At 38.9% G+C, this 25,421-nt stretch overlaps 1 protein-coding gene across 1 annotated transcript in view; it reads left to right on the forward strand.

Moving 5' to 3' along the window:
• The first annotated feature begins 577 nt into the window (after positions 1–577).
• Positions 578–25,421, forward strand: part of LOC142233587 (uncharacterized) — a 77,010-nt gene continuing 52,166 nt past the window's right edge. Inside the window, exons 1-3 of the mRNA XM_075304550.1 lie at positions 578–763; positions 2,901–3,219; positions 3,288–3,875. Coding sequence (XP_075160665.1) covers positions 3,130–3,219; positions 3,288–3,875 — 678 coding nt within the window. The 5' untranslated portion in view covers positions 578–763; positions 2,901–3,129. The remainder of the gene's footprint in view (positions 764–2,900; positions 3,220–3,287; positions 3,876–25,421) is intronic.

Below are 25,421 nucleotides of genomic sequence, written 5' to 3' on the forward strand. Positions count from 1 at the left end.
ACTTTTTATAGCCGAGCCCGAACGGCGTTCCACATTGAAGTGAAACCACTTAGAGAAGTGGTTGGATAATCCACGGTGGGATAATCCACCGCTGAAAAATTTTTTGGTGTTAGGTCGAAGCAGGAATCGAACCTACGACCTTGTGTGTGCAAGGCGGGCATGGTAACCATTGCACCACGGTGGCTACGGAAACATATATATTTTTTTATTCATGGTGGTGGGTATTTAAGATTCGGCCCGGCCGATTAGCATTAAGAAATTTAAATTTTCGATAAATCGAAAATTTTTGTTCGATTGGAAAATTCAGTGCAGCCTACCCAAAATGTGCACGTTCGATTGACGGGGTGTTACCCATTGCAAGAGCAAAAGTGTAACCCATTTTACACCGTAGCTGGTCTACTACGGTGCAGATGGTTACACTTTCAATCAGATGTGGAAGACGCTTTTATTCTTCGACCTAAATAATAGCGTTGTTGAAAATACAAAAGAAAGTGCGTGACGCGTGTATTGTGGTTGCTTTCCAATTTCTTCAACACAGTTGATTAATTTACCAAGAAGAAGCATATCAATTATTTAGTGCCGCGACAACAAAATTAGATATTAAATATTTTTAATATAATAGCAAAATGCAAAAAACAAATGCGTTGTTTTGGCCAACACCATTGTAGATACGCCATTGGAGAGTAGTTTTTCTGACGACGAAGAAGAAGTTACAACATCATTGCTTGGACGAAATGGCCAACGGCGAGTTGAAAAAGTAGAAGTAAGATCATTAGAAATATATAAAATTAAAAGTTTTCAACAATTTTCCTTAGATCAAGAAAAATTTGCGTGTTTTGGTGGGTACTATGTTCGGGTTTCGAGTTGAAAATCACCATATTTTCGCGATTACCTGAAATAATCAAAATTATAAATGAAAACACGTAAGGAAAGTCTAAAGTCGGGCGGTGCCGACTATATTATATCCTGCACCACTTTGTAGATCTAAATTTTCGATATCATATCACATCCGTCAAATGTGTTGGGGTCTATATATAAAGGTTTGTCCCAAATACATACATTAAAATATCACTCCATCTGGACAGAATTTGATAGACTTCTACAAAATCTATAGACTCAAAATTTAAGTCGGCTAATGCACTAGGGTGGAACACAATGTTAGTAAAAAACATATGGGAAACATTTAAATCTGAAGCAATTTTAAGGAAACTTCGCAAAACTTTATTTATGATTTATCGCTCGATATATGTGTATTAGAAGTTTAGGAAAATTAGAGTCATTTGTACAACTTTTCGACTAAGCAGTGGCGATTTTACAATGAAAATGTTGGTATTTTGACCATTTTTGTCAAAATCAGAAAAACATATATATGGGAGCTATATCTAAATCTGAACCGATTTCAAGCAATTTTGGCACACATGACTATATTACTAATTGTACTCCTAGTGCAAAATTTCAACCAAATTGGGCCAAAACTCTGGCTTCTGGGGCCATATAAGTCCATATCGGGCGAAAAAAATATATGGAAGCTATATCTAAATCTGAACCGATTTCAATCAAATTTGGCACACATGACTATACTACCAATTGTACTCCTTGTGCAAAATTTCAAGCTAATCGGGATAAAACTCTGGCTTCTGGGTCCATATAAGTGCATATCGGGCGAAAGATATATATGGGAGCTATATCTAAATCTGAATCGATTTCAATAAAATTTGGCACACTTGACTACACTACTAATTGTACTCCTAGTGAAAAATTTCAACCAAATTGGGCCAAACTCTGGCTTTTAGGACCATATTAGTCCATATCGGGCGAAAGATATATATGGGAGCTATATCTAAATCTGAACCGATTTCAATCAAATTTTTCACATTTGACTATATGACTAAGTGTTACGTTTGTACAAAATTTCAAGCAAATCGGTACAAAACTCTGGCTGCTGGGTCCATTTTAGTGCATATCGGGCGAAAGATATATATGGGAGCTATATCTAAATCTGAACCGATTTCTTCCAAAATCAATAGGGTTCTATTCTGACCCAAATTAGGAATATGTGTCAAATTTGAAGGCGATTGGAATAAAATTGCGACCTAGACTTTGATCACAAAAATGTGTTCACAGACAGACGGACGGACAGACGGACGGACATGGTTATATCGACTCAGGGACCCACCGTGAGCATTATTGCCAAAGACACCATCTGTCTATCTCGTCTCCTTCTGGGTGTTACAAACATATGCACTAACTTATAATACCCTGTTCCACAGTGTGGCGCAGGGTATAAAAAAATTATTAATGTGAAAGGAACATTCCTGTATTAGGTGGCTTTTAACTAAAACATAATGATGAAGCAGAGTTAAATTGGCTTTAGAGTTCACTTTTTATTCGACAGCGCCTTCTTCGATTTTCCATTTTCTTAGTCGCTACGGATTCACTAGAGTTTTTGGAATAGTCAGAAGTTCGATGGAGCCACATTAGAGAGACACGGTGGTTGTGAAATAGAGTTTTACGTGAACTCGTCGCGAAAAACGAGAACATAATATATCAAGAAAATCGAAAAATCAACTCCAGAAACTAAATCGAAAAATTTAAACTTGACCTTAGTTTTTGCCCACTTTAGTATATTACCAGAGAAAATCTTTCGATAGAAAATCGTATAGAACCCATGAGAATTTCTATTCAAAGTTGCTTTGCCAATACTCCACGATGGCTCTAAACTAATATTTAATCACCAAATTTCAATCGAAATCAATGAAGTTGCATAATTGCGACAATAATAATTGAAATCGATAAACATTGAAAATTTATAAGCATAAACATTAACACCCACACATACATATACACACATGTATATAACATATAATCGCAAAACATTTTGTTTTAATTTTAACGGCTAGACCCAGATTTGACAAAAATATGACCAACACAAATCTCTGAATGAATGAATGAATGGATGGATGATTGACTACATGAGTTTGTCATCAAGCCTCAAGACCTTAACTCTGAAAGTATTTTCGTTTGTTTTTGCCTTCAAATATGAAAAACAATTGACGACAACAAACTGCTCTAGATAAAGGCGAAACAAAATCAATTTACTTTGCTATAAAAGTTGATTGAAAATCTCAAATGATTATCATTCACTTGTCCAATCTACTTCTACGAAGAACAAAAAGCGTCAACCACAGACCATTCAATTGTAATAACATGGCTTTCAAGGTAAGTTCATGGACCGAAAATAATCCATGGAAAAAGTGTGCAGTAATGAATTCTACACTCTTTTGCAGTTTGTATTCGCTCTTGCCTTAGTTGCTGCTGCCAGTGCTGGTTATGCTCCAGCTGTATACCATGCAGCTCCTGCCACCTATCACTCTGCCCCAGCTGTCTATCATTCAGCTCCTGTGGCCGTGGCCCAAAAGGTTGTAGTGAAATCTGCTGAATATGATCCTCATCCTCAGTACAGATTCTCTTATGGTGTCGATGACAAACTTACCGGTGATTCCAAGAGCCAGATCGAAGAACGTGATGGAGATGTTGTTCGTGGTGAATACTCTTTGATCGATGCTGATGGTTACAAGCGTACCGTTCAATATACAGCTGATGCTGTCAATGGCTTTAATGCTGTCGTTCATCGTGAACCTTTGGTTAAGGCGGTTGCTGTTGCTCCTGCCCATTATACTGCTCCAGCCGTTGCCCACTATGCTGCTCCCACCCATTATGCTGCTCCCACTGTGGTCAAAAGTGTAGCTCCTATTGCTCACTACTCCGCTCCAGCTGTTGTAAAGAATGTTGCTCACTATGCTGCCCCTACTGTGACCACATATGCTGCTCCTTCACATTATGCTTCCTATGGATCACCAGTCTACAACTACCATCATTAAGCCAATGTTTGTTAGGTTAGTCGCTTTGTTCCTTAGTTTTCTAGACCCATTGTTGTTGTATATTTTTATTTAATAATTTATTATTATGAAAATTTATAGAAAATAAAAGTGAATACTGTTAAACGAATCCATACATTTTTAAAATTTCCATAACAAATATTTAAGTGGTACTAATTTAAACAACTATAGTTTTTTTGGTGTGAAAATATTTTGAGTTAATTTACAATATTTGACTAACTACACAGAAGAAAAATACTGTTTTTCATATGTTTGGGTGTAAAAATTATATGTTTGCAACTAAAAATTTTTAACAAAATATTTTTAAGTGCAAGCATATAATGTTCATAAACTAAAGGGTGGTTAAAATTTCAAGGGCCGATGTTGATTTTGAATAAAATACAAACTATTTAGGAAATTATTGTAATTATACCCTTCACCACTACTGTGGTACAGGGTATAATAAGTTTGTGCATTTGTATGTAACGCCAAGAAGGAGTAATCATAGACCAACCTTTTAGTATACGGATCGGCTTAGAATTAAATTTTGAGTCGATTTAGCGATGTCCGTCTGTCTGTCTGTCCATCTGTCTGTCCGTCTGTCTGTCTGTCTGTCTGTTGATGTATTTTTGTGTGCAAAGTACAGCTCACAGTTTTAGTCCGATTGTCCTAAAATTTTGTATAGGGTCATGTTTCGGCTCAAAGACGATCCCTATTGAAAATCGGTTCAGATTTAGATATAGCTGCCATATATATTTTTCACCGATCTGGTCATAATTGGCGTGTATATCAACCGATCTTCCTCAAATTCCGTACATCCGAATATTTTATGAGTCTCGAAAAACTTGCAAAATATCAGAAAAATCGGTTCAGATTTAGATATAGATCCCATATATAGCTTTCGCCCGATTTACACTCATTTGCCCACAGAGGCCAATTTTTTGCTCCGATTTAGTTGAAATTTTGCATAGGGAGTAGAATTAGCGTTGTAACTATGCGTGCCAAATTTTCTTGAAATCGGTTCAGATTTGGATATATCTCCCATATAAAGCTTTCGCCCGATTTACACTCATATGACCACAGAGGCCAATTTTTAACTCCGATTTAATTGAAATTTTGCACAGGGAGTAGAATTAGCATTGTAGCTATGCGTGCCAAATTTGGTTGAAATCGGTTCAGATTTAGATATAGCTCCCATATATATGTTTTTCTGATTTCGACAAAAATGGTCAAAATACCAACATTTTCCTTGTAAAATCGCCACTGCTTAGTCGAAAAATTGTAAAAATGACTCTAATTTTCCTAAACTTCTAATACATATATATCGAGCGATAAATCATAAATAAACTTTTTCGAAGTTTCCTTAAAATTGCTTCAGATTTAAACGTTTCCCATATTTATACCCTTCACCACTACTGTGGTACAGGGTATAATAAGTTTGTGCATTTGTATGTAACGCCAAGAAGGAGTAATCATAGACCAACCTTTTAGTATACGGATCGGCTTAGAATTAAATTCTGAGTCGATTTAGCGATGTCCGTCTGTCTGTCTGTCCGTCTGTCTGTCCGTCTGTCTGTCCGTCTGTCTGTCTGTCTGTCTGTTGATGTATTTTTGTGTGCAAAGTACAGCTCGCAGTTTTAGTCCGATTGTCCTAATATTTGGTATAGGGTCCTGTTTCGGCTCAAAGACGATCCCTATTGATTTTGGAGAAAATCGGTTCAGATTTAGATATAGCTGCCATATATATTTTTCGCCGATCTGGTCATAACTGGCGTGTATATCAACCGATCTTCCTCAAATTCCGTACATCCGAATATTTTATGGGTCTCGAAAAACTTGCAAAATACCAGCCAAATCGGTTCAGATTTAGATATAGCTCTCATATATAGCTTTCGCCCGATTTACACTCATTTGCCCAAAGAGGCCAATCTTTAACTCCGATTTGGTTGAAATTTTGCACAGGGAGTAGAATTAGCATTGTAACTATGCGTGCCAAATTTGGTTGAAATCGGTTCAGATTTGGATATATCTCCCATATAGCTTTCGCCCGATTTACACTCATATTACCACAGAGGCCAATTTTTAACTCCGATTTAGTTGAAATTTTGCACAGGGAGTAGAATTACCATTGAAACTATGCGTGCCAAATTTGGTTGAAATCGGTTCAGATTTGGATATATCTCCCATATATAGCTTTCGCCCGATTTACACTCATATGACCACAGAGGCCAATTTTTTGCTCCGATTTAGTTGAAATTTTGCACAGGGAGTAGAATTAGCATTGTAGCTATGCGTGCCAAATTTGGTTGAAATCGGTTCAGAGTTAGATATATCTCCCATATATAGCTTTCGCCCGATTTACACTCATATGACCACAGAGGCCAATTTTTAACTCCGATTTAGTTGAAATTTTGCACAGAGAGTAGAATTAGCATTGTTGCTAGTCGTGCCAAATTTGGTTGAAATCGGTTCAGATTTAGATATAGCTCCCATATATATGTTTTTCTGATTTCGACAAAAATGGTCAAAAAACCAACAATTTCCTTGTAAAATCGCCACTGCTTAGTCGCAAAGTTGTAAAAATGACTCTAATTTTCCTAAACTTCTAATACATATATATCGAGCGATAAATCATAAATAAACTTTTGCAAAGTTTCCTTAAAATTGCTTCAGATTTAAATGTTTCCCACAATTTTTTTACTAAGATTGTGTTCCACCCTAGTGCATTAGCCGACTTAAATTTTGAGTCTATAGATTTTGTAGAAGTCTATCAAATTCTTCCAGATCGAGTGATATTTAAATGTATGTAATTGGGACAAACCTTTATATATAGCCCCCAACACATTTGACGGATGTGATATGGTATCGAAAATTTAGATCTACAAAGTGGTGCAGGGTATAATATAGTCGGCCCCGCCCGACTTTAGACTTTCCTTACTGGTTTTTTACTAACATTGTGTTCCACCCTAGTGCATTAGCCGACTTAAATTTTGAGTCTATAGATTTTGTAGAAGTCTATCAAATTCTTCCAGATCGAGTGATATTTAAATGTATGTAATTGGGACAAACCTTTATATATAGCCCCCAACACATTTGACGGATGTGATATGGTATCGAAAATTTAGATCTACAAAGTGGTGCAGGGTATAATATAGTCGGCCCCGCCCGACTTTAGACTTTCCTTACTGGTTTTATTATGATATATTGGTATTACTCAATTATGTATGGAACAAAATATCGGCCAAATGGGCGCCGCGACCTCGGTTGCACACCTTCATCTGATGGTCCAAATTTTCGATGACGCTGAGGCATAATGAAGGTTCTATGCCGTTAATGTGCCGAATTATCTCATCCTTTAGCTCTTGAATTGTTGCTGTCTTATCGACGTACACCTTTTCTTTCAAATAACCCCAAAGAAAAAAGTCCAACGGTGTCAAATCACATGATCTTGGCGGCCAATTGAAATCGCCATTACGTGAGATAACACAGCCATTGAATTTGTTGCGCAAAAGAGCCATTGTTTCGTTAGCTGTGTGGCAAGTGGCACCGTCCTGCTGAAACCACATATCGTCCACATCCATATCTTTCAATTCGGGCCATAAAAAGTTCGTTATCATCTCACGATAGCGAACACCATTCACAGTAACTGCCTGACCGGCCTAATTTTGGAAAAAATACGTCCCCATGATGCCGCCAGCCATAAACCGCAACAAACTGTCACTCTTTGTGGGTGCATTGGTTTTTCGACAATCACTCTTGGATTCTCATTCGCCCAAATGCGGCAATTCTGTTTATTGACGAATCCACTGAGGTGAAAATTTGCCTCAACACTGAAGATGATTTTCTTCGAAAATTGATCATCCACTGTTGCCATTTCTTGGAACCAATCTGTCCATTCACGACGTCCACGGTTCAAATTGAGTAAGTCGGAAATAGAGAAATGTCAAATAAAACTCGGGGGTCGGCTATATATAACTATAGACCGATATGGACCAATTTTTGCATGGTTGTTAGATACCATATCCTAACACCACGTACCAAATTTCAACCGAAACGGATGAATTTTGATCCTCCAAGAGGTTCCAGAGGTCAAATCTGGGGATCGATTTATATGGGGTCTATATATAATAATGGACCGATATGGACCAATTTTTGCATGGTTGTTAGATACCATATACTCACATCACGTTCCAAATTTCAACCGGAACGGATGAATTTTTCTCCTCCAAGAGGCTCCGGAGGTCAAATCTGGGGATCGGTTTATATGGGGGCTATATAAATTTATGGACCAATATGGACCAATTCGTGCATGGTTGCTAGAGACCATATACTAAAGGGTGATACGGTCAAAATTTGGTCAATATAAACTTGATGTATTTCTTTCAATTTTGCATTTAAAAAACCTGAACACCCCTCATTTTGAAGATGTGTGTGTGTAGAATGTTGCTCCTATTTTGATTTTGGAATTCACTCTTCAGTTGTCAAAATGCCGTCCAAGCAAGAAGAGCAGCGTATCAAAATTTTGCTCGCGCATCGCGAAAATCCGAGCTACTCGCATGCAAAGCTGGCAAAATCGCTAAAAGTTGCCAAATCAACCGTTACAAATGTAATTAAAGTGTTTGGGGAACGTTTGTCGACAGCCAGGAAGTCTAGATCGGGGGGAAATCGAAAACCGGAAGCAGCTGAGACGACAAAGAGAGTTGGTAGAGAGGTAGTTTCAAGCAAAACCCTAACCTCTCTCTCTCCGAGATGCCGCAAATAAGCTGGGTGTATCGTCTACAACCGTGCATCGAGCCAAAAAACGAGCCGGACTATCGACTTACAAGAAGGTAGTGACTCCAAATCGCGAAGATAAACAAAATACGACGGCCAAAGCGCGATCCCGGAGGCTGTACACGACGATGCTGACGAAGTTTGACTGCGTGGACGACGAAACCTACGTCAAAGCCGACTACAAGCAGCTTCCGGGACAGAAGTTTTATACGGCAAAAGGAAGGGGAAAGGTAGCAGATATTTTCAAACACATAAAACTGTCAAAGTTCGCAAAGATCTGGTTTGGCAAGCCATCTGTACCTGTGGCTTGAAAAGCAGCATTTTCATAGCTTCCGGGACTGTCAACCAAGAAATGTACGTGAAAGAGTGTTTGAATAAACGTCTGCTGCCTTTCCTGAAGAAACACGGTTGTTCCGTACTGTTTTGGCCGGATTTGGCATCTTGCCATTACGGTAAAAAGGCCAACAACGTGCAGGTGGTTCCCAAGGACAAGAACCCTCCCAACACGCCAGAGCTCCGCCCAATTGAGAAATACTGGGCTATTGTCAAGCGGAACCTACCAACCAGAAAACCAAACTGGTTTTCTGCGGCGAAGAAGGTGGACAAGGTGGCTATACAATCTCTGATGGCAGGTGTCATGCGAGAGGCCCGGCAATTCGGATTTGGAAAAGCGAAAGCCTAACTGAATGTTTTTCCTGAATTTTATACTAATTGAACTTGAAAAAGAAATTTAATTGGATTTTTTAAATAAACGATTTCACCGATTTACACGCGTTTTCCCTTGACCAAATTTTGACCGTATCACCCTTTAATACCATGTACCAAATTTCAGCCGGATCGGATGAAATTTGCTTCTCTTAGAGGCTCCGGAAGCCAAATCTGGTGATCGGTTTATATGGGGGCTATATATAATTATGGACCGATATGGACCAATTATGGCATGTTTATTAAAGACCATATACTAACACCACATACCAAATTTCAACCGGATCGGATGAATTTTGCTCCTCCAAGAGGCTACAGAGTTCAAATCTGGGGATCGGCTTATATGGGGGCTATATATAATTATGAACCGATATGAACCAAGTTTTGCATGGTTATTAGAGACCATATACCTATACCATGTACCAAATTTCAGCCAGATCGGATGAAATTTGCTTCTGTAAGAGGCTCCGGAAGCCAAATCTGGGGATCGGTTTATATGGGGGCTATACGTTAAAGTGGACCGATATGGCCCGTTTGCAATACCATCCGACTTACATCAATAACAACTACTTGTGCCAAGTTTCAAGTCGATAGCTTGTTTCGTTCGGAAGTTAGCGTGATTTCAACGGACGGACGGACATGCTTAGATCGACTCAGAATTTCACCACGACCCAGAATATATATACATTATGGAGTCTTAGAGCAATATTTCGATGTATTACAAACGGAATGACAAAGTTAATATACCCCCCATCCTATTGTGGAGGGTATAAAAAGATATAATTACCCACACTGAAAAAACAGTGAACCCACCAGGAAGAAAACTTTCGGTTAATTTTAGAAAATTTTGAATATTTGTAGAAAATTTTAACTAAACAGTATTAAAAACGTTGACATCACGCCGAGATCATAAATATAAGTAAATATTTTTCTACAAATTCAAGAAAATTTATTAGACATAACTAAGTTTTTTCACTTGTCAAAGAAAATTTTGTAGTTTGAGGGAAAAACTTGGTGTTCAAAATTGCAAGATTGTCTTTAGTGACATACGAAGTTCATGATGGACGTAGTTTTGGTAAAATTTACAAATTTAAAGAAATTCTGAACTATTTTGTGAACTATTTTGTGTTTCATTTGAGTATATTTTTTTCCTCGGTTTTAGTTAATTTAACTAACGTACACAAAAAATTATTAGAGTAAAGGAAACTTTCTCCAAACATAATAATTCCATGAACTAAACGAAAGTTAAATTGGATTTAGTGAAATAGAGAGTTCACTTTTTTTGAGTGCATTAAAAGTATGAAAAAATCAAGTTATAAAAAATTGAATCAAAAGAACTTCCTGGGTAGTTAAAATAAATAACATCATTGGAAGTGCATCTTCTGGAAATGCTTTTAAAGTTGTGCCTTTGGAAGAACTTCCAAATTTTTTTGCTGGGGACTTTATGTATAAAATACCACAAGATTTGCAATTTCATGAAAATCGGATAAAAACTACTGCCCTTAGAGTAATATCGGGAGATCGGTCTATATGTGGGCTATACCAACACATGGGCTTATTCACCTCACTTCCGTTACAGAAAGTATGTTTTCTAGAAGCCCAAAAAATAAAATCGGAAAATCGGTCTATATGGGGGCTATACCAAAACATAAACCGATAACCATTATTTTCTTTACAACTTTTTGTGGCCCTAAAATACCTCTGTATTTGAAGTTTAAGGCAAATCGGATAGAAAATACGATTTCTAGAAGCCCAACAAGTAAAATCGGTATATCGGTCTATATGGGGGCTATATTAATACATGGATAGGCACCATTTTCGGCACTCCTATTTGTGGTCCTAAAATACCTCTAGATTTCCAATTTCAGGGAAATCGAATCGAATAGATAGAAAGTGCAGTTTCTATAACCCCAAGAAGTAAAATCGGGAGATCGTTCTATATAGGGGGCTATGCCAAAACATGGACCGATACACACCTACTTTTGGTCCTAAAATACCTTTAGATTTCAATTTTCAGCCAAATCGGATAAAAAGTACAGTTTCTAGAAGCCCAAGAAGCAAAATCGGGAGATCGTTCTATATAGGGGGCTATACCAAAACGTCATCAATCAATTCCATTTTATCATTATATAGTTCCGACAAAATTATAAAGCTGTGGCCGAAGTTTCACAATGATACCTATACTGGAAGTAGTTTTGGCCGCTAACTCCATACAGCACCGACCACCGTGGAATGGTGCCATACTCGGAATAGGGATTTTATTATCTCTTTGCATTACAAAACAGTTTGTGATTTAACTGTAGGGGATGCTATAGCACTTGTAGCTATCTGGTTATCGGTGAGAACATTTACACTTATGTAAGGTTAGGTGGCAGCCCGATATTTCAAGTTCACTTATGGTGTTTTCTTTTCTGAAAAAAGTGCTTTGCCTTCATTTTGTCTGTACAGAATGCGCATTTTTAAAATGTTACCAGAAACCTAAAAAAATGCTATCATTTCAGCGGGCAGAAAAGAATTCAAAGAAGGAAACAGGGCAATCGCAGCACTCTCGTTTGTTGGCAGTGCTGAAAATGCCCGTAATTTGCCTCTATGCGTGGCGCTATTTTCACAACAGAATTCGAAGCCTTTTCGCACTTTTGCCTGTTTTTTTAGAAAAGACCCTAAAGAGTACATTTTCCGGGCAAAATGCAAAAAAAGTGTGCATTTTTTACAAGAAAAGAAAACGCCATTAGACTGTTCAGTTCATTGTGATGCCGCAGTGGTGAACTTCTCTCTTCACCACATTGGTATCACAAAAATTTACACTTAGCGGCCTAGTGTTTGTGCTGAGCCATTTGGCACATTCCATGATCGCTCGGATTTCCGCTTGTAGAATAGTAGTGTGTGCGTCGGAAATGGGAGTATCCCGCTCTATACCCCATCTTCGCGGTATAGGTAGGACGTTTAGAGTCATTTCTAGCGTTTTAGCTTATGTGGTTCTTATAGCCCCACATACATACATGTCTGTTGGAGCCGTTTCAGGGTTTCTATATTGCATTTCAAAACTATTTAACTGTAGTTGATGTTGTAGCTCGTACAACCATCTGGCTATCGGTGAGAATATTTGCACAAAGCAGCCTTGGGTTGGCGCTGATACATTTGGCACATTCCGTGATAGCTCGGATTCACGCTGTCAGAGTCTACTATATATTAGAGGTGTGCACGTGACACGAAATTTTCGTGACTCACGGAGTCAATCTCGTGAGCGTGCGTGAGTCACGAAAAAAAATTCTTCGTGAATGTGCGTGAGTAAAAATGTCTGATAATTACACTCACGAAAACAAAATCACGCTCACGATTTGAATCACGATAACTACTTTAATTACGCTCACGATTTAAATCACGCTCACGATTTTAATCACGCTCACGATTTGAATCACGCTCACGACTTGTATCACGCTCACGATTTGAATCACGCTCACGAGTTGAATCACGATCTCGATTTGAATCACGATGTCAATCGCACTCACGATGTCAGTCACGCCCACGATTTTAATCACGCTCACGACATTGGTCACACTAAACCTTCCAATGTATGGATTGTGTAATAGTTTTTTTTCATTTAAAATTAATTGATTAAAAAAGTAATGTTGAAGCGCTGGTTTTCGGTGCAAAAACTGAGTATAGTGCCGTTCCTTAAACAATAAAACCTTTTATAAAATATTGCTTTGTTTTTTTTTTCTAACGAAAATGAGAAATATTGTCGAAAAAGTGTACCATAAAAAATTGGTAGATTAAATAAAATTCGAATTAACGAGTTAAGTAGAAAGTCGGGCCGGGCCGACTACATCATACCCCAAATCACCCCTACTGAATTAGTGAACATTGTTTGTAGGGTATCAATGATATAGGTTTGGGGAAAACCACATTTCCAGATTTAGTAACATTACTGGGTACATGAGAGTTTTATCATAATCTGAACAGAAATGTCTGATATTAACATAGGAGTATAGTTGATTCTGAACCTACAGAGTTATTTAGTATGCTACTAATATTGAGTCCTTTATTAAAAAAACTGGAAATCGCTCAATTAGTGTGGGTAATAAATTCAAATTTCTGATAATAGGGTAATAGATTTATGTAATAGCTACATACAAGTCTCAATACGATCGGCTAATACATGTTTATTTGAAATTTGAGCAACACAGGTTAATAAATAAGAGTATTATGGTCAAATTTGGGAAAATCGATCGATGCATTTATATGGGAGCTATATCCATATATTGGTTGATACCACAGAGGGTTGCCTTGTGCTAAATTACAGTAAGATCGGCTATTAGATAAGGCTACTATGGTTAGAAATAAAGTTACAAGGGGTACATTTTTTCAAAAACGGGCGAAAAATATATATAAGAGCTATATCTAAATATGACCCGATTTGGATTATATTTTGCAGGTTTTGTTGATATTACAGGAGATTACCTTGTGCTAACTTTGAGTAAGATCGGTTAATAAATGAGGCCACAATGGTCAACAATAAGGTTATAAGGGGCAAATTTTGAAAATTGGGCGCTACATATATATGGCAGCTATATCCAAATCTGCAGCGATTTGGATGATATTTTGCACATAGAGTCAGTGGATTACATGGTGACAAATTTGACGCCGATCGGTTAGTAAATTCTTTAATTATTAAAATATAATAAAATATGCATACATATGCTTTAGATTTTGTAAATTAATTTGAGAAACAAAGTATTTGTCCATTTTCAAGAATATGTTTTTAGTCTGGATTATAAACAACAACAAGAAACATGTTTAGTTATAAGGTAAAAACCTCAAGGGTATGTAAACTTATGTGAGACTGTGTATATGGGAGCTATATCTAAATTCAATAGCGTTCGTCCTTGTGCCAATAAAGAGCCACATACCAAATTTAATCAAAATCGGTTAATAATTGCGACCGGAATCCTGCGAACAACAAATATATGGACGGACAGACACCAAGGGCTAGATCAACTCAGGAGGTGATTCTGAGTCGATCGGTATATATGTATTTTAATTTCCATTAAGTTAGCATAGAAAAATATTTTAGTTCATTCGTACTAAGAAGTATTCAACCTTTCAATTAAGCCAACTGCCTAAACATTTGAGAATAACAATTCGAAAATTACCAAGAAGTACACTAATAGAAAAAATTGCGTTTCACAATCGTGAACGGACGTTGTCAAAATGAAACGGAAACGTTCACAAAAAATCAAAACGGAATGTTCACGATTTCGTCCACGGGCGTTCACGATTTCATGACGCCATTCGTTTTTCTTTGGTCATGAAATGTCTTAAAATAATCGTTAGACGTTGTTATGTCAACTCTGCCGTTGGTGCAATGTGCTAAGGCGACTGTTAACGTGTATCGTGCAGGCAGCACAGGTTCGAGTCACGGTAGGGGAAATCTTTTTTTTTATTTTTTTTTTTGTTTATAAATTCGTAACCATTACGTTTTCAGATCATGAACGCTGGTTGTTGTTTTGAAAACTTATGGTGTCATTTTTACGTTGTCAGATTGTCCCCATCTGTTCTCAGTTTGACAACACATGTGTGTTGATTAACTTTCATGAACGGATCGTTTCAAAATGACCACGCCGTTCATGATTTTTTCTATGGGTGTATTTATTTTTGTCATTACAAATAAGTCATTATAACTCACCGCAATGTAATGCAACGTGTAATGACAGCTTTACTCCTGGTAATGCCAATTCTAATGAGATGTAGTTGCCTAGTTTTTTCTGGGTATATATATATTATTTATCGTCAAATTAGCATTTCTACAGTCGTGAATGTGCGTAAATTCTTCACAAAATTTTTCGTGCATTTGTAACAATTCTCTGTCGCGAGTGTGAGTGTCAAGAACAATTTTCTTGCGTGAGTTTTTGAAAATAAATTCCTTCGTGAGTGTGCGTGAGCGCCTTGAAATTTTTTCGTGCGTGAGTGTGCGTGAGCGTGATTTTTTAAAATAAATCCATTCGTGAGTGTGCGTGAGTGTGAGCGGCTCGAATACTTTTCGTGCGTGAGCGTGCGTGAGCAAAAATTTTCTTTCGTGAGTGTGCGTGAGAGTGAATGCCTCGAATTTTTTTCGTGCGTGAGTGTGCGTGAGTAGAATTTTTCTATCGTGAGTGTGCGTGAGCGTGATTTTTTAAAATAAATTCATTCGTGAGTGTTCGTGAGCGTGAGCGGTTCGAAAATTTTTCGTGCGTGAGTGTGCGTGATTAAGATTTTTCCGTCGTGAGTGTGCGTGAGCGTGAGTAAAATATTACTCACGTGCACACCTCTACTATGTATACCCCCAATCCCTCATGTTCCCTGTTTAACAACTGTTACCCATAAGAGGGCTCTTTAAAGGTGCCGTTAGATCATTGTTTCTTCTTCGGTATCAGAATTTTGCACTCGTTCGCTAGTGTTTCGTCAAGTATACGATCATGTAGAATTTCTAAATTACACGTGTCTTCCATCATTTTGAGTCTCAACGCCGTCATGGCCTAACTTTTGATATGATATAGGTAGGGCGTATACCCCAAACACATTTTGCTTCAAGCATATGTATATATTTTCAGGATTGGTCCACATATTATGTTTCACCTTAGGGCATACACTGGTAGAAAAAAATTTTAATGAAATTTTCCTTGTGTAGATATATTTTTAAGGCGCCAATGGGTTACTTCCATTATTTTACTTGCAGCATACTCTCTAGGTCTCTCTTTCTAAACACATATATGTATATAGGCTATTGCTAAATTAATATATGTTTACATCTAAGCATACTATATTTACAAACATTTTATGTCCCAACCATAATATGTTTTAACATATTAACATATATGTCGCAAACATGTTATGCTAGTTTACGAACATTATATGCTTGCACTTCAAAATATTATGTTAAACAATTTGAGTTCCAAACATATACATTTTACACCCAAACATATGAAAAACAGTCTTTTTCGTCTGTGTAAGTATAGTTCTTATTACGCTAGTGTATATTCAGGGAGACTTTTTGGATTTAGCCCCAATGACAAATGAAGTACCTCTTCTTGAGATATAACAGATATGTCCCCAGCATCCCCAGAGGAGATAAGCCAACGCAGATCATATTTTTGGTGTTCAGCTGAAATTAGGATAGAATCCATGAGCCATTGTAACATGTTGGCTGATAAGTCCCCGGTCTGACACATAGATGGCGTCGCTAGTATCAAATGGATATTATTTTTATATAGTACCAACCTTCAAATGATTCGTGTCAAAATTTGACGTCTGTAAGTCAATTAGTTTGTGAGATAGAGCGTCTTTTGTGAAGCAACTTTTGTTATTGTGAAAAAAAAAATGGAAAAAAAGGAATTTCGTGTTTTGATAAAATACTGTTTTCTGAAGGGAAAAAATACGGTGGAAGCAAAAACTTGGCTTGATAATGAGTTTCCGGACTCTGCCCCAGGGAAATCAACAATAATTGATTGGTATGCAAAATTCAAGCGTGGTGAAAAGAGCACGGAGGACGGTGAACGCAGTGGACGACCGAAAGAGGTGGTTACCAACGAAAACATCAAAAAAAAATCCACAAAATGATTTTGAATGACCGTAAAATGAAGTTGATCGATTGGTCATATCATTCATCAATATTTGGATATGCGGAAGCTCTGTGCAAAATGGGTGCCGCGCGAGCTCACATTTGACCAAAAACAACAACGTGTTGATGATTCTGAGCGGTGTTTGCAGCTGTTAACTATTAATACACCCGAGTTTTTCCGTCGATATGTGACAATGGATGAAACATGGCTCCATCACTATACTCCTGAGTCCAATCGACAGTCGGCTGAGTGGACAACGACCGGTGAACCGTCTTCGAGGCGGTGAAAGACTCAAAAGTCCGCTGGCAAAGTAATGGCCTCTGTTTTTTGGGATGCGCATGGAATAGTTTTTATCGATTATCTTGAGAAGGGAAAAGCCATCAACAGTGACTATTATATAGCGTTATTGGAACGTTTGAAGGTCGAAATCGCGGCAAAACGGCCCCATATGAAGGTTAGGTTAGGTTAGGTTAAAGTGGCAGCCCGATTAAGATTCAGGCTCACTTAGACTATTCAGTCCATTGTGATACCACATTAACTAAAAGTACCTATTACATATGGGCACTTCTAGTTTTAACCGCTGAACCTTCTTGATTATTTTTCTTTGTTGAACCAACCAGATTGTTCCAAAAATATTAGCAGACTGCTTAAGTTAATGTTTTCCAGATCCGCCAGTAATTTGAAGCTATATGCTCCTAAAAGTTGCTTGCGCTTTACACAAAATGCAGGACACTCACACAAGAGGTGTTTAATTGATTCTTTTTCCTCCGCATCATGACAGCTCATACAATAGTCATTATACTTCGCGCCAGTAGTTTTTGCAAAATCTCCTATCAGGCAGCGACCCGTTATAGCAGATATCAGGAGTGATACCTGACGTCTCGAGAACATTAGCATATCTAGTGTGCGGTTTAAGTTGAAATGGGGCCATATTTGCTTGGTGTCGTTACAACCCTTGCAATTCTCCCATCGAACATTTGCCATCATAAAAGCCTTCTCACGCAGCATGAGCTTGCAGGTAGCTAGGGGCATACCAACAAATTCTAGTTCCCCTGGAATATGTAAGGTAGTCCCTAGCCTTGCCAACTCATCCGCTTCGCAGTTCCCCGGTATGTTCCTATGGCCAGGCACCCATATTAGGTGAATATTGTACTGCTCAGCCATCTCATTGAGAGATTTGCGGCAATCGATGGCCGTTTTCGAGTTGAGGAACACAGAGTCCAAGGATTTTATTGCAGGTTGACTGTCTGAGTATATATTAATGCCCACATTTTTTGGAACATTACTTCTCAGCCAATTCGCCACCTCTCTTATTGCTAATATTTCAGCCTGAAAAACACTACAGTGATTAGGTAATCTTTTCGCTATTTGAAGTTCCAGATCACTAGAATACACTCCGAAACCCACCCGTCCATCCAATTTGGAGCCATCAGTGTAGAAATCTATATATTCTTTATTCCCCGGGGTCTGTGTGCACCACGCCTCACTGTTGGGGATTAGAGTCTCAAACTTTTTGTCGAAAAGTGGACTCGCCAAAGTGTAATCCACTACGTTAGGCACATCTGACATTATTTTGAGGACAGAACTGTGACCGTAACCATTTTCCGACCACAGCGATAGTTCGCGCAACCGCACAGCCGTTGTTGCAGCTGACTGTTTGGCCAAAATGTCTAAAGGCAATAGATGCATCATGACATTAAGGGAATTTGTTCCTGTCTTGCTGAATGCGCCTGAAATACACAAACACGCCATACGCTGAACTTTATCTAAACCAGTCGGTTTCTGAAGTGCCGGCCACCAGACTACAACACCATATAGCATTATAGGTCTAACCACTGCCGTGTATAGCCAATGCACAATTTTTGGTTTTAGTCCCCACTTTTTTCCTATTGCCTTTTTGCACGAGTACAAAGCTACAGTTGCCTTCCTCGCCCTTTCTTCAATATTAAGCTTAAAGTTCAGCTTCCTGTCCAAAATAACGCCAAGGTATTTTGCACAATCACCAAAGGGAATTTCAAAACCCCCTATGGAAATAGGTCTAACCGTGGGAGTTTTGCGATCTTTGCAGTACATGACTAATTCTGTCTTTGCAGGATTTACCCCAAGACCATTGTCTTTCGCCCATTGTTCAGTCATCCGGAGGGCCTTCTGAATAATATCTCTGATTGTGGATGGGAATTTTCCCCTGACTGCCAGAGCTACATCATCTGCGTATGCCACCACTTTTATCCTTTCTTTTTCTAGAGTAACCAGAAGGCTATTTATAGCAACATTCCACAGAAGAGGTCATAGAACTCCTCCTTGGGGAGTGCCTCTGTTCACATACTTTTGTATGTTTGCTTGTCCTAGTGTGGCTGAAATACGTCTCTTCATTAGCAGTTCGTCTAACAGCCTGAGTATACATGGATCAACATTCAGAGTTGTCAGTCCATTTAATATCGAGCTCGGATGGACATTATTGAACGCCCCTTCGATGTCTAGAAACGCCACGATTGTGTATTCTTTGACAGATAGTGAGCTTTCAATAAAGCTGACTAGTTCATGTAGTGCGGTCTCAGTAGACCTGCCCTTCGAGTATGCATGCTGTCCTTTCGAGAACAACCTTGAATCGATGCTAGTTCTAAGATAAATATCTATCATCCTCTCCAGAGTCTTAAGTAGGAATGGTCGGAAATCCTTCGCCCTCGAGTGAGAGGCTTTTCCCGCTTTAGGTATGAAAACGACTTTTGTTTCCCTCCACTTTCCTGGGATGTATGATAAGTTGATACATCCTTTATATATCACTGACAACCAGGGGATAATTTTGTCAGTTACAGCTTGTAACTCCGCCGGAGTAATTCCATCAGGTCCGGGGGATTTGAATGGTCCAAAGCTATTTAGCGCCCATCTTATTCTAGTTTCCGATACAATTTCCTCGACAGGAAACGACCGCTGAGCAACTGTGGCACCGCCAGTACATGGTTCAACCGTCTGATTTCCAGGAAAATTTGTGTCCAATAGTACCTCCAGCGTCTCCTCACTGGACGTTGTCCAATTTCCCTCCGATGTTTTAATGAAACCTGGAGCGGAGTTGGTGGATGCTAGAACCTTCCGTAGTCTGGAAGCCTCGGACGTATTCTCAATACTGCTGCAGTAGTCATTCCAAGAGTTATGCTGAGCCTTTCTCAGTTCTCGCTTGTATCCTCTCAGATTCCTCTTGTAAGCGTCCCAGTCCTCAGGGGCTCTGGTGGACTTTGCCTTGTTAAAGAGCTTCCTGCAGGATTTCCTCATATTACTTAATTCCGTAGACCACCATGGTGGTCGATGTTTCCCCCTTGGCATTCCTCTAGGGCATGCAGCTTTCAGTGAGATGTTGAAAGCCTTCGTAATCCGCTCCACTGCGTGTTCGATATCTTGCACATTTCTCATATTTGTCTCTGTTATTTCCGGTATCATCATATTGAACGATTCCCTATACCTATTCCAGTCAGCTTTCCTAACATTTGGCGAAAATATGGTCTTGGTGATATGAACATCAAATTTGAAACTGATGTAGCGATGATCTGAGAAGCTGTGTTCACTTAAAACATGCCACTCAGATATCATTTCATTCAGTTCTTGCGAGGCCAAGGTGATGTCCAAAACCTCTTGCCTGTTTTTAGTGACAAAGGTTGGGGCATCTCCCTTGTTGCAAACTACCAGATTAGTACGCAAAATAAACTCTATTAGCGACTCTCCCCTTGCATTAGTATCACTACTTCCCCAAATACTATGATGCGCATTCGCATCGCATCCCATAATGAGTTTCGTCTTTGTTTTCAGTGACTCCTCAACTAAGGTCTTAACGGCACATGGAGGCATCTCCCTGTCATGTCCCATATAGACCGAAGATACCCAATATTTGCATTTGGCTATTTCTAAATTGGCAACGACAGTGTCTGCATTGCACATTGAAGGAAGCAGAAACAAGTTAAGCTCGTTTTTAGCAATTATACAGGCTCGAATTACATCATTACCAGTATACTGCAATAGTTTGAACCCCGGAGTACTTAATTCACATATTTTGTTTCTATAAACATATGGTTCTTGAATAAGAACTATGTCTATGTCCCCTTTCATCAGGAGAACTTTTAAGGCAGCACATGCAGCCTTACAATGATGAAGATTTATCTGGAGGATCCGTAGGACCATCGAGATTTTCAACAACCGTCACATCAGCCGCTTCAATCGAGTCATCAAGAATGTCCTCTTCAGAGATATCGGTGACTCTCGCAATAACCATAGGTTCGACTTTGGTGAGTTCTGAGGCAATAGAAGCCTCCTCACGCATACGGTATCTATCCATGTCTTCAACTTTGGTATCTCCCTCGACTTCGCAAGAGGATCCGCTTACTTCTGATTCAGACAGAGGCTTGTCCATTTCTGAATCCTTTAGCTGATCGTTTTTATACACCTTCATTTGGATATAATGAAAGCCATAACATACACGGCCCTGGGACTTTGCCAGATGTGGCAAAGACTGAGTGTTCAATATAAACACTGCATGCCGTCTTGGTCCATCCACTTCATCCAAACGGCCAACCTTCCAATCAGCTGTTGGAAGATCTGGATTGCATCGTTTCAGTCTATTTAAAATAGATTCAGGGTCAGAAGGGTTTGCAGGTATCCAGGCATGTGCTCTAGGTCTAGCCGGTATGTCTTTCTTCTCGACTAACTCTAGAGCAGCTCCTTCCCAAACTTCACCAATTAGTATCAGAGCAGCTTTAAAACATTCTATAGACCTCTGGTCCTCAAATGCGACTAGCTTAAATCGTCCTTGATACCAACCAGCCTCTTGGTGTCGAGGATCTGGGCCGGGAAACTTTTCCAGCACCTGTGAGTAGACGACAGGCAGAGCATTCTCAATTTCCCCCCATTTTTGCTTTGGAACCATACCGTCCAATGCTCCTTTATTAATGATAGCCATCACAAGGCTATCTTTAGCAACTGAGGCAAACGATCTTTGATCCCTTTTGGAGGATGGCAGCTCATCCGGCGATCGTTCCCTTTTTCCAGTCTCAAGAATTCCTTGAGCCCATTTTAAGGAATCGCTTTGTTTAGCCGACAGCGTGCTTGGGTCGACTGATCCTAACTTCTTTAGGATAAACAAAGCATTTCTGCGTTCCTTGAATCTCTTTCGTGAGGGATTACCTCCTTTTGATGTCGTTACCTTAGAAAAAGTTCGACTTGTCAGAGTGTCGCCACCTGTCGACCCGTCTACAGGTCGACTAATTGGGCCTAACTCTTGGTCATTGCCCAGATTTATAACTCCAGTCGATACCCGTCCACTGGGCCCTGAAGTTAGCAACCCAGTGGATGACTTGGAATTTCGCTGCATGGTGGCTTAATATCCCACCACACTTGAAATTCGTAGTAGGTACCTATTACGATGAGTTTATCCGCTATTGAAAAACACGTCCGTTCCGTTCGACGGTCCGTTACAGAAAGTATGTTTTCTAGAAGCCCAAAAAATAAAATCGGAAAAACGGTCTATATGGGGGCTATACCAAAACATAAACCGATAACCATTATTATCTTTACACCTATTTGTGGTCCTAAAATACCTCTGTAGTTGAAGTTTAAGGCAAATCGGATAGAAAATACGATTTGTAGAAGCCCAACAAGTAAAATCGGTATATCGGTCTATATGGGGGTTATATTAATACATGGATAGGCACCATTTTCGGCACTCCTATTTGTGGTCCTAAAATACCTCTAGATTTCCAATTTCAGGGAAATCGAATCGAATCGATAGAAAGTGCAGTTTCTAGAACCCCAAGAAGTAAAATCGGGAGATCGTTCTATATAGGGGGCTATACCAAAACATGGACCGATACACACCTACTTTTGGTCCTAAAATACCTTTAGATTCCAATTTTCAGCCAAATCGGATAGAAAGAACAGTTTCTAGAAGCCCAAGAAGCAAAATCGGGAGATCGTTCTATATAGGGGGCTATACCAAAACGTCATCAATCAATTCCATTTTATCATTATATAGTTCCGACATAATTATAAAGCTGTGACCGAGGTTTCACAATGATACCTATACTGGAAGTAGTTTTGGCCGCTAACTCCATACAGCACCGACCACCGTGGAATGGTGCCATACTCGGAATAGGGATTTTATTATCTCTTTGCATTACAAAACAGTTTGTGATTTAACTGTAGGGGATGCTATAGCACTTGTAGCTATCTGGCTATCGGTGAGAACATTTACACTTATGTAAGGTTAGGTGGCAGCCCGATATTTCAAGTTCACTTATGGTGTTTTCTTTTCTGAAAAAAGTGTTTTGCCTTCATTTTGTCTGTACAGAATGCGCATTTTTAAAATGTTACCAGAAACCTAAAAAAATGCTATCATTTCAGCGGGCAGAAAAGAATTCAAAGAAGGAAACAGGGCAATCGCAGCACTCTCGTTTGTTGGCAGTGCTGAAAATGCCCGTAATTTGCCTCTATGCGTGGCGCTATTTTCACAACAGAATTCGAAGCCTTTTCGCACTTTTGCCTGTTTTTTTAGAAAAGAACCTAAAGAGTACATTTTCCGGGCAAAATGCAAAAAAAGTGTGTATTTTTTACAAGAAAAGAAAACGCCATTAGACTGTTCAGTTCATTGTGATGCCGCAGTGGTGAAATTCTCTCTTCACCACATTGGTATCACAAACATTTACACTTAGCGGCCTAGTGTTTGTGCTGAGCCATTTGGCACATTCCATGATAGCTCGGATTTCCGCTTGTAGAATAGTATTGTGTGCGTCGGAAATGGGAGTATCCCGATCTATACCCCATCTTCGCGGTATAGGTAGGACGTTTAGAGTCATTTCTAGCGTTTTAGCTGATGTGGTTCTCATAGCCCCACATACAGCAAGACAAACATGTCCGTTGGAGCCGTTTCAGGGTTTCTATATTGCATTTCAAAACTATTTAACTTTAATTGATGTTGTAGCTCTTACAACCATCTTGCTATCGGTGAGAATATTTGCACAAAGCAGCCTTGGGTTGGCGCTGATACATTTGGCACATTCCGTGATAGCTCGGATTCACGCTGTCAGAGTCTACTATGTATACCCCCAATGCCTCATGTTCCCTGTTCAACAACTGTTACCCATAAGAGGGCTCTTTAAAGGTGCCGTTAGATCATTGTTGCTTCTTCGGTATCAGAATTTTGCACTCTTTCGCTAGTGTTTCGTCAAGTATACGATCATGTAGAATTTCTAAATTACCCGTGTCTTCCATCATTTTGAGCCTCAACGCCGTCATGGCTGCCTAACTTTTGATTTGATATAGGTAGGGCGTTTAGAGTCGTTTCTATATGGTCCTTATAGGCCCGCTTATACCAAGTCATATATCCATTGGACCAGTTGCAGGGTTCTTAAGTAACATTTATTCTCCATCGAAGTCCATCATACTACCGATGGGTACGTACACCCTCAAAAAAATCGATTCTGTAACATATACCCCAAACACATTTTGCTTCAAGCATATGTATATATTTTCAGGATTGGTCCACATATTATGTTTCACCTTAGGGCATACACTGGTAGAAAAAAATTTTAATGAAATTTTCCTTGTGTAGATATATTTTTAAGGCGCCAATGGGTTACTTCCATTATTTTACTTGCAGCATACTCTCTAGGTCTCTCTTTCTAAACACATATATGTATATAGGCTATTGCTAAATTAATATATGTTTACATCTAAGCATACTATATTTACAAACATTTTATGTCCCAACCATAATATGTTTTAACATATTAACATATATGTCGCAAACATGTTATGCTAGTTTACGAACATTATATGCTTGCACTTCAAAATATTATGTTAAACAATTTGAGTTCCAAACATATACATTTTACACCCAAACATATGAAAAACAGTCTTTTTCGTCTGTGTAAGTATAGTTCTTATTACGCTAGTGTATATTCAGGGAGACTTTTTGGATTTAGCCCCAATGACAAATGAAGTACCTCTTCTTGAGATATAACAGATATGTCCCCAGCATCCCCAAAGGAGATAAGCCAACGCAGATCATATTTTTGGTGTTCAGCTGAAATTAGGATAGAATCCATGAGCCATTGTAACATGTTGGCTGATAAGTCCCCGGTCTGACACATAGATGGCGTCGCTAGTATCAAATGGATATTATTTTTATATAGTACCAACTTTCAAATGATTCGTGTCAAAATTTGACGTCTGTAAGTCAATTAGTTTGTGAGATAGAGCGTCTTTTGTGAAGCAACTTTTGTTATTGTGAAAAAAAAAAATGGAAAAAAGGAATTTCGTGTTTTGATAAAATACTGTTTTCTGAAGGGAAAAAATACGGTGGAAGCAAAAACTTGGCTTGATAATGAGTTTCCGGACTCTGCCCCAGGGAAATCAACAATAATTGATTGGTATGCAAAATTCAAGCGTGGTGAAAAGAGCACGGAGGACGGTGAACGCAGTGGAC

This window comes from Haematobia irritans, chromosome 1, assembly GCF_050003625.1.
Source record: "Haematobia irritans isolate KBUSLIRL chromosome 1, ASM5000362v1, whole genome shotgun sequence".
Taxonomy (NCBI): Eukaryota; Metazoa; Arthropoda; class Insecta; order Diptera; family Muscidae; genus Haematobia; species Haematobia irritans.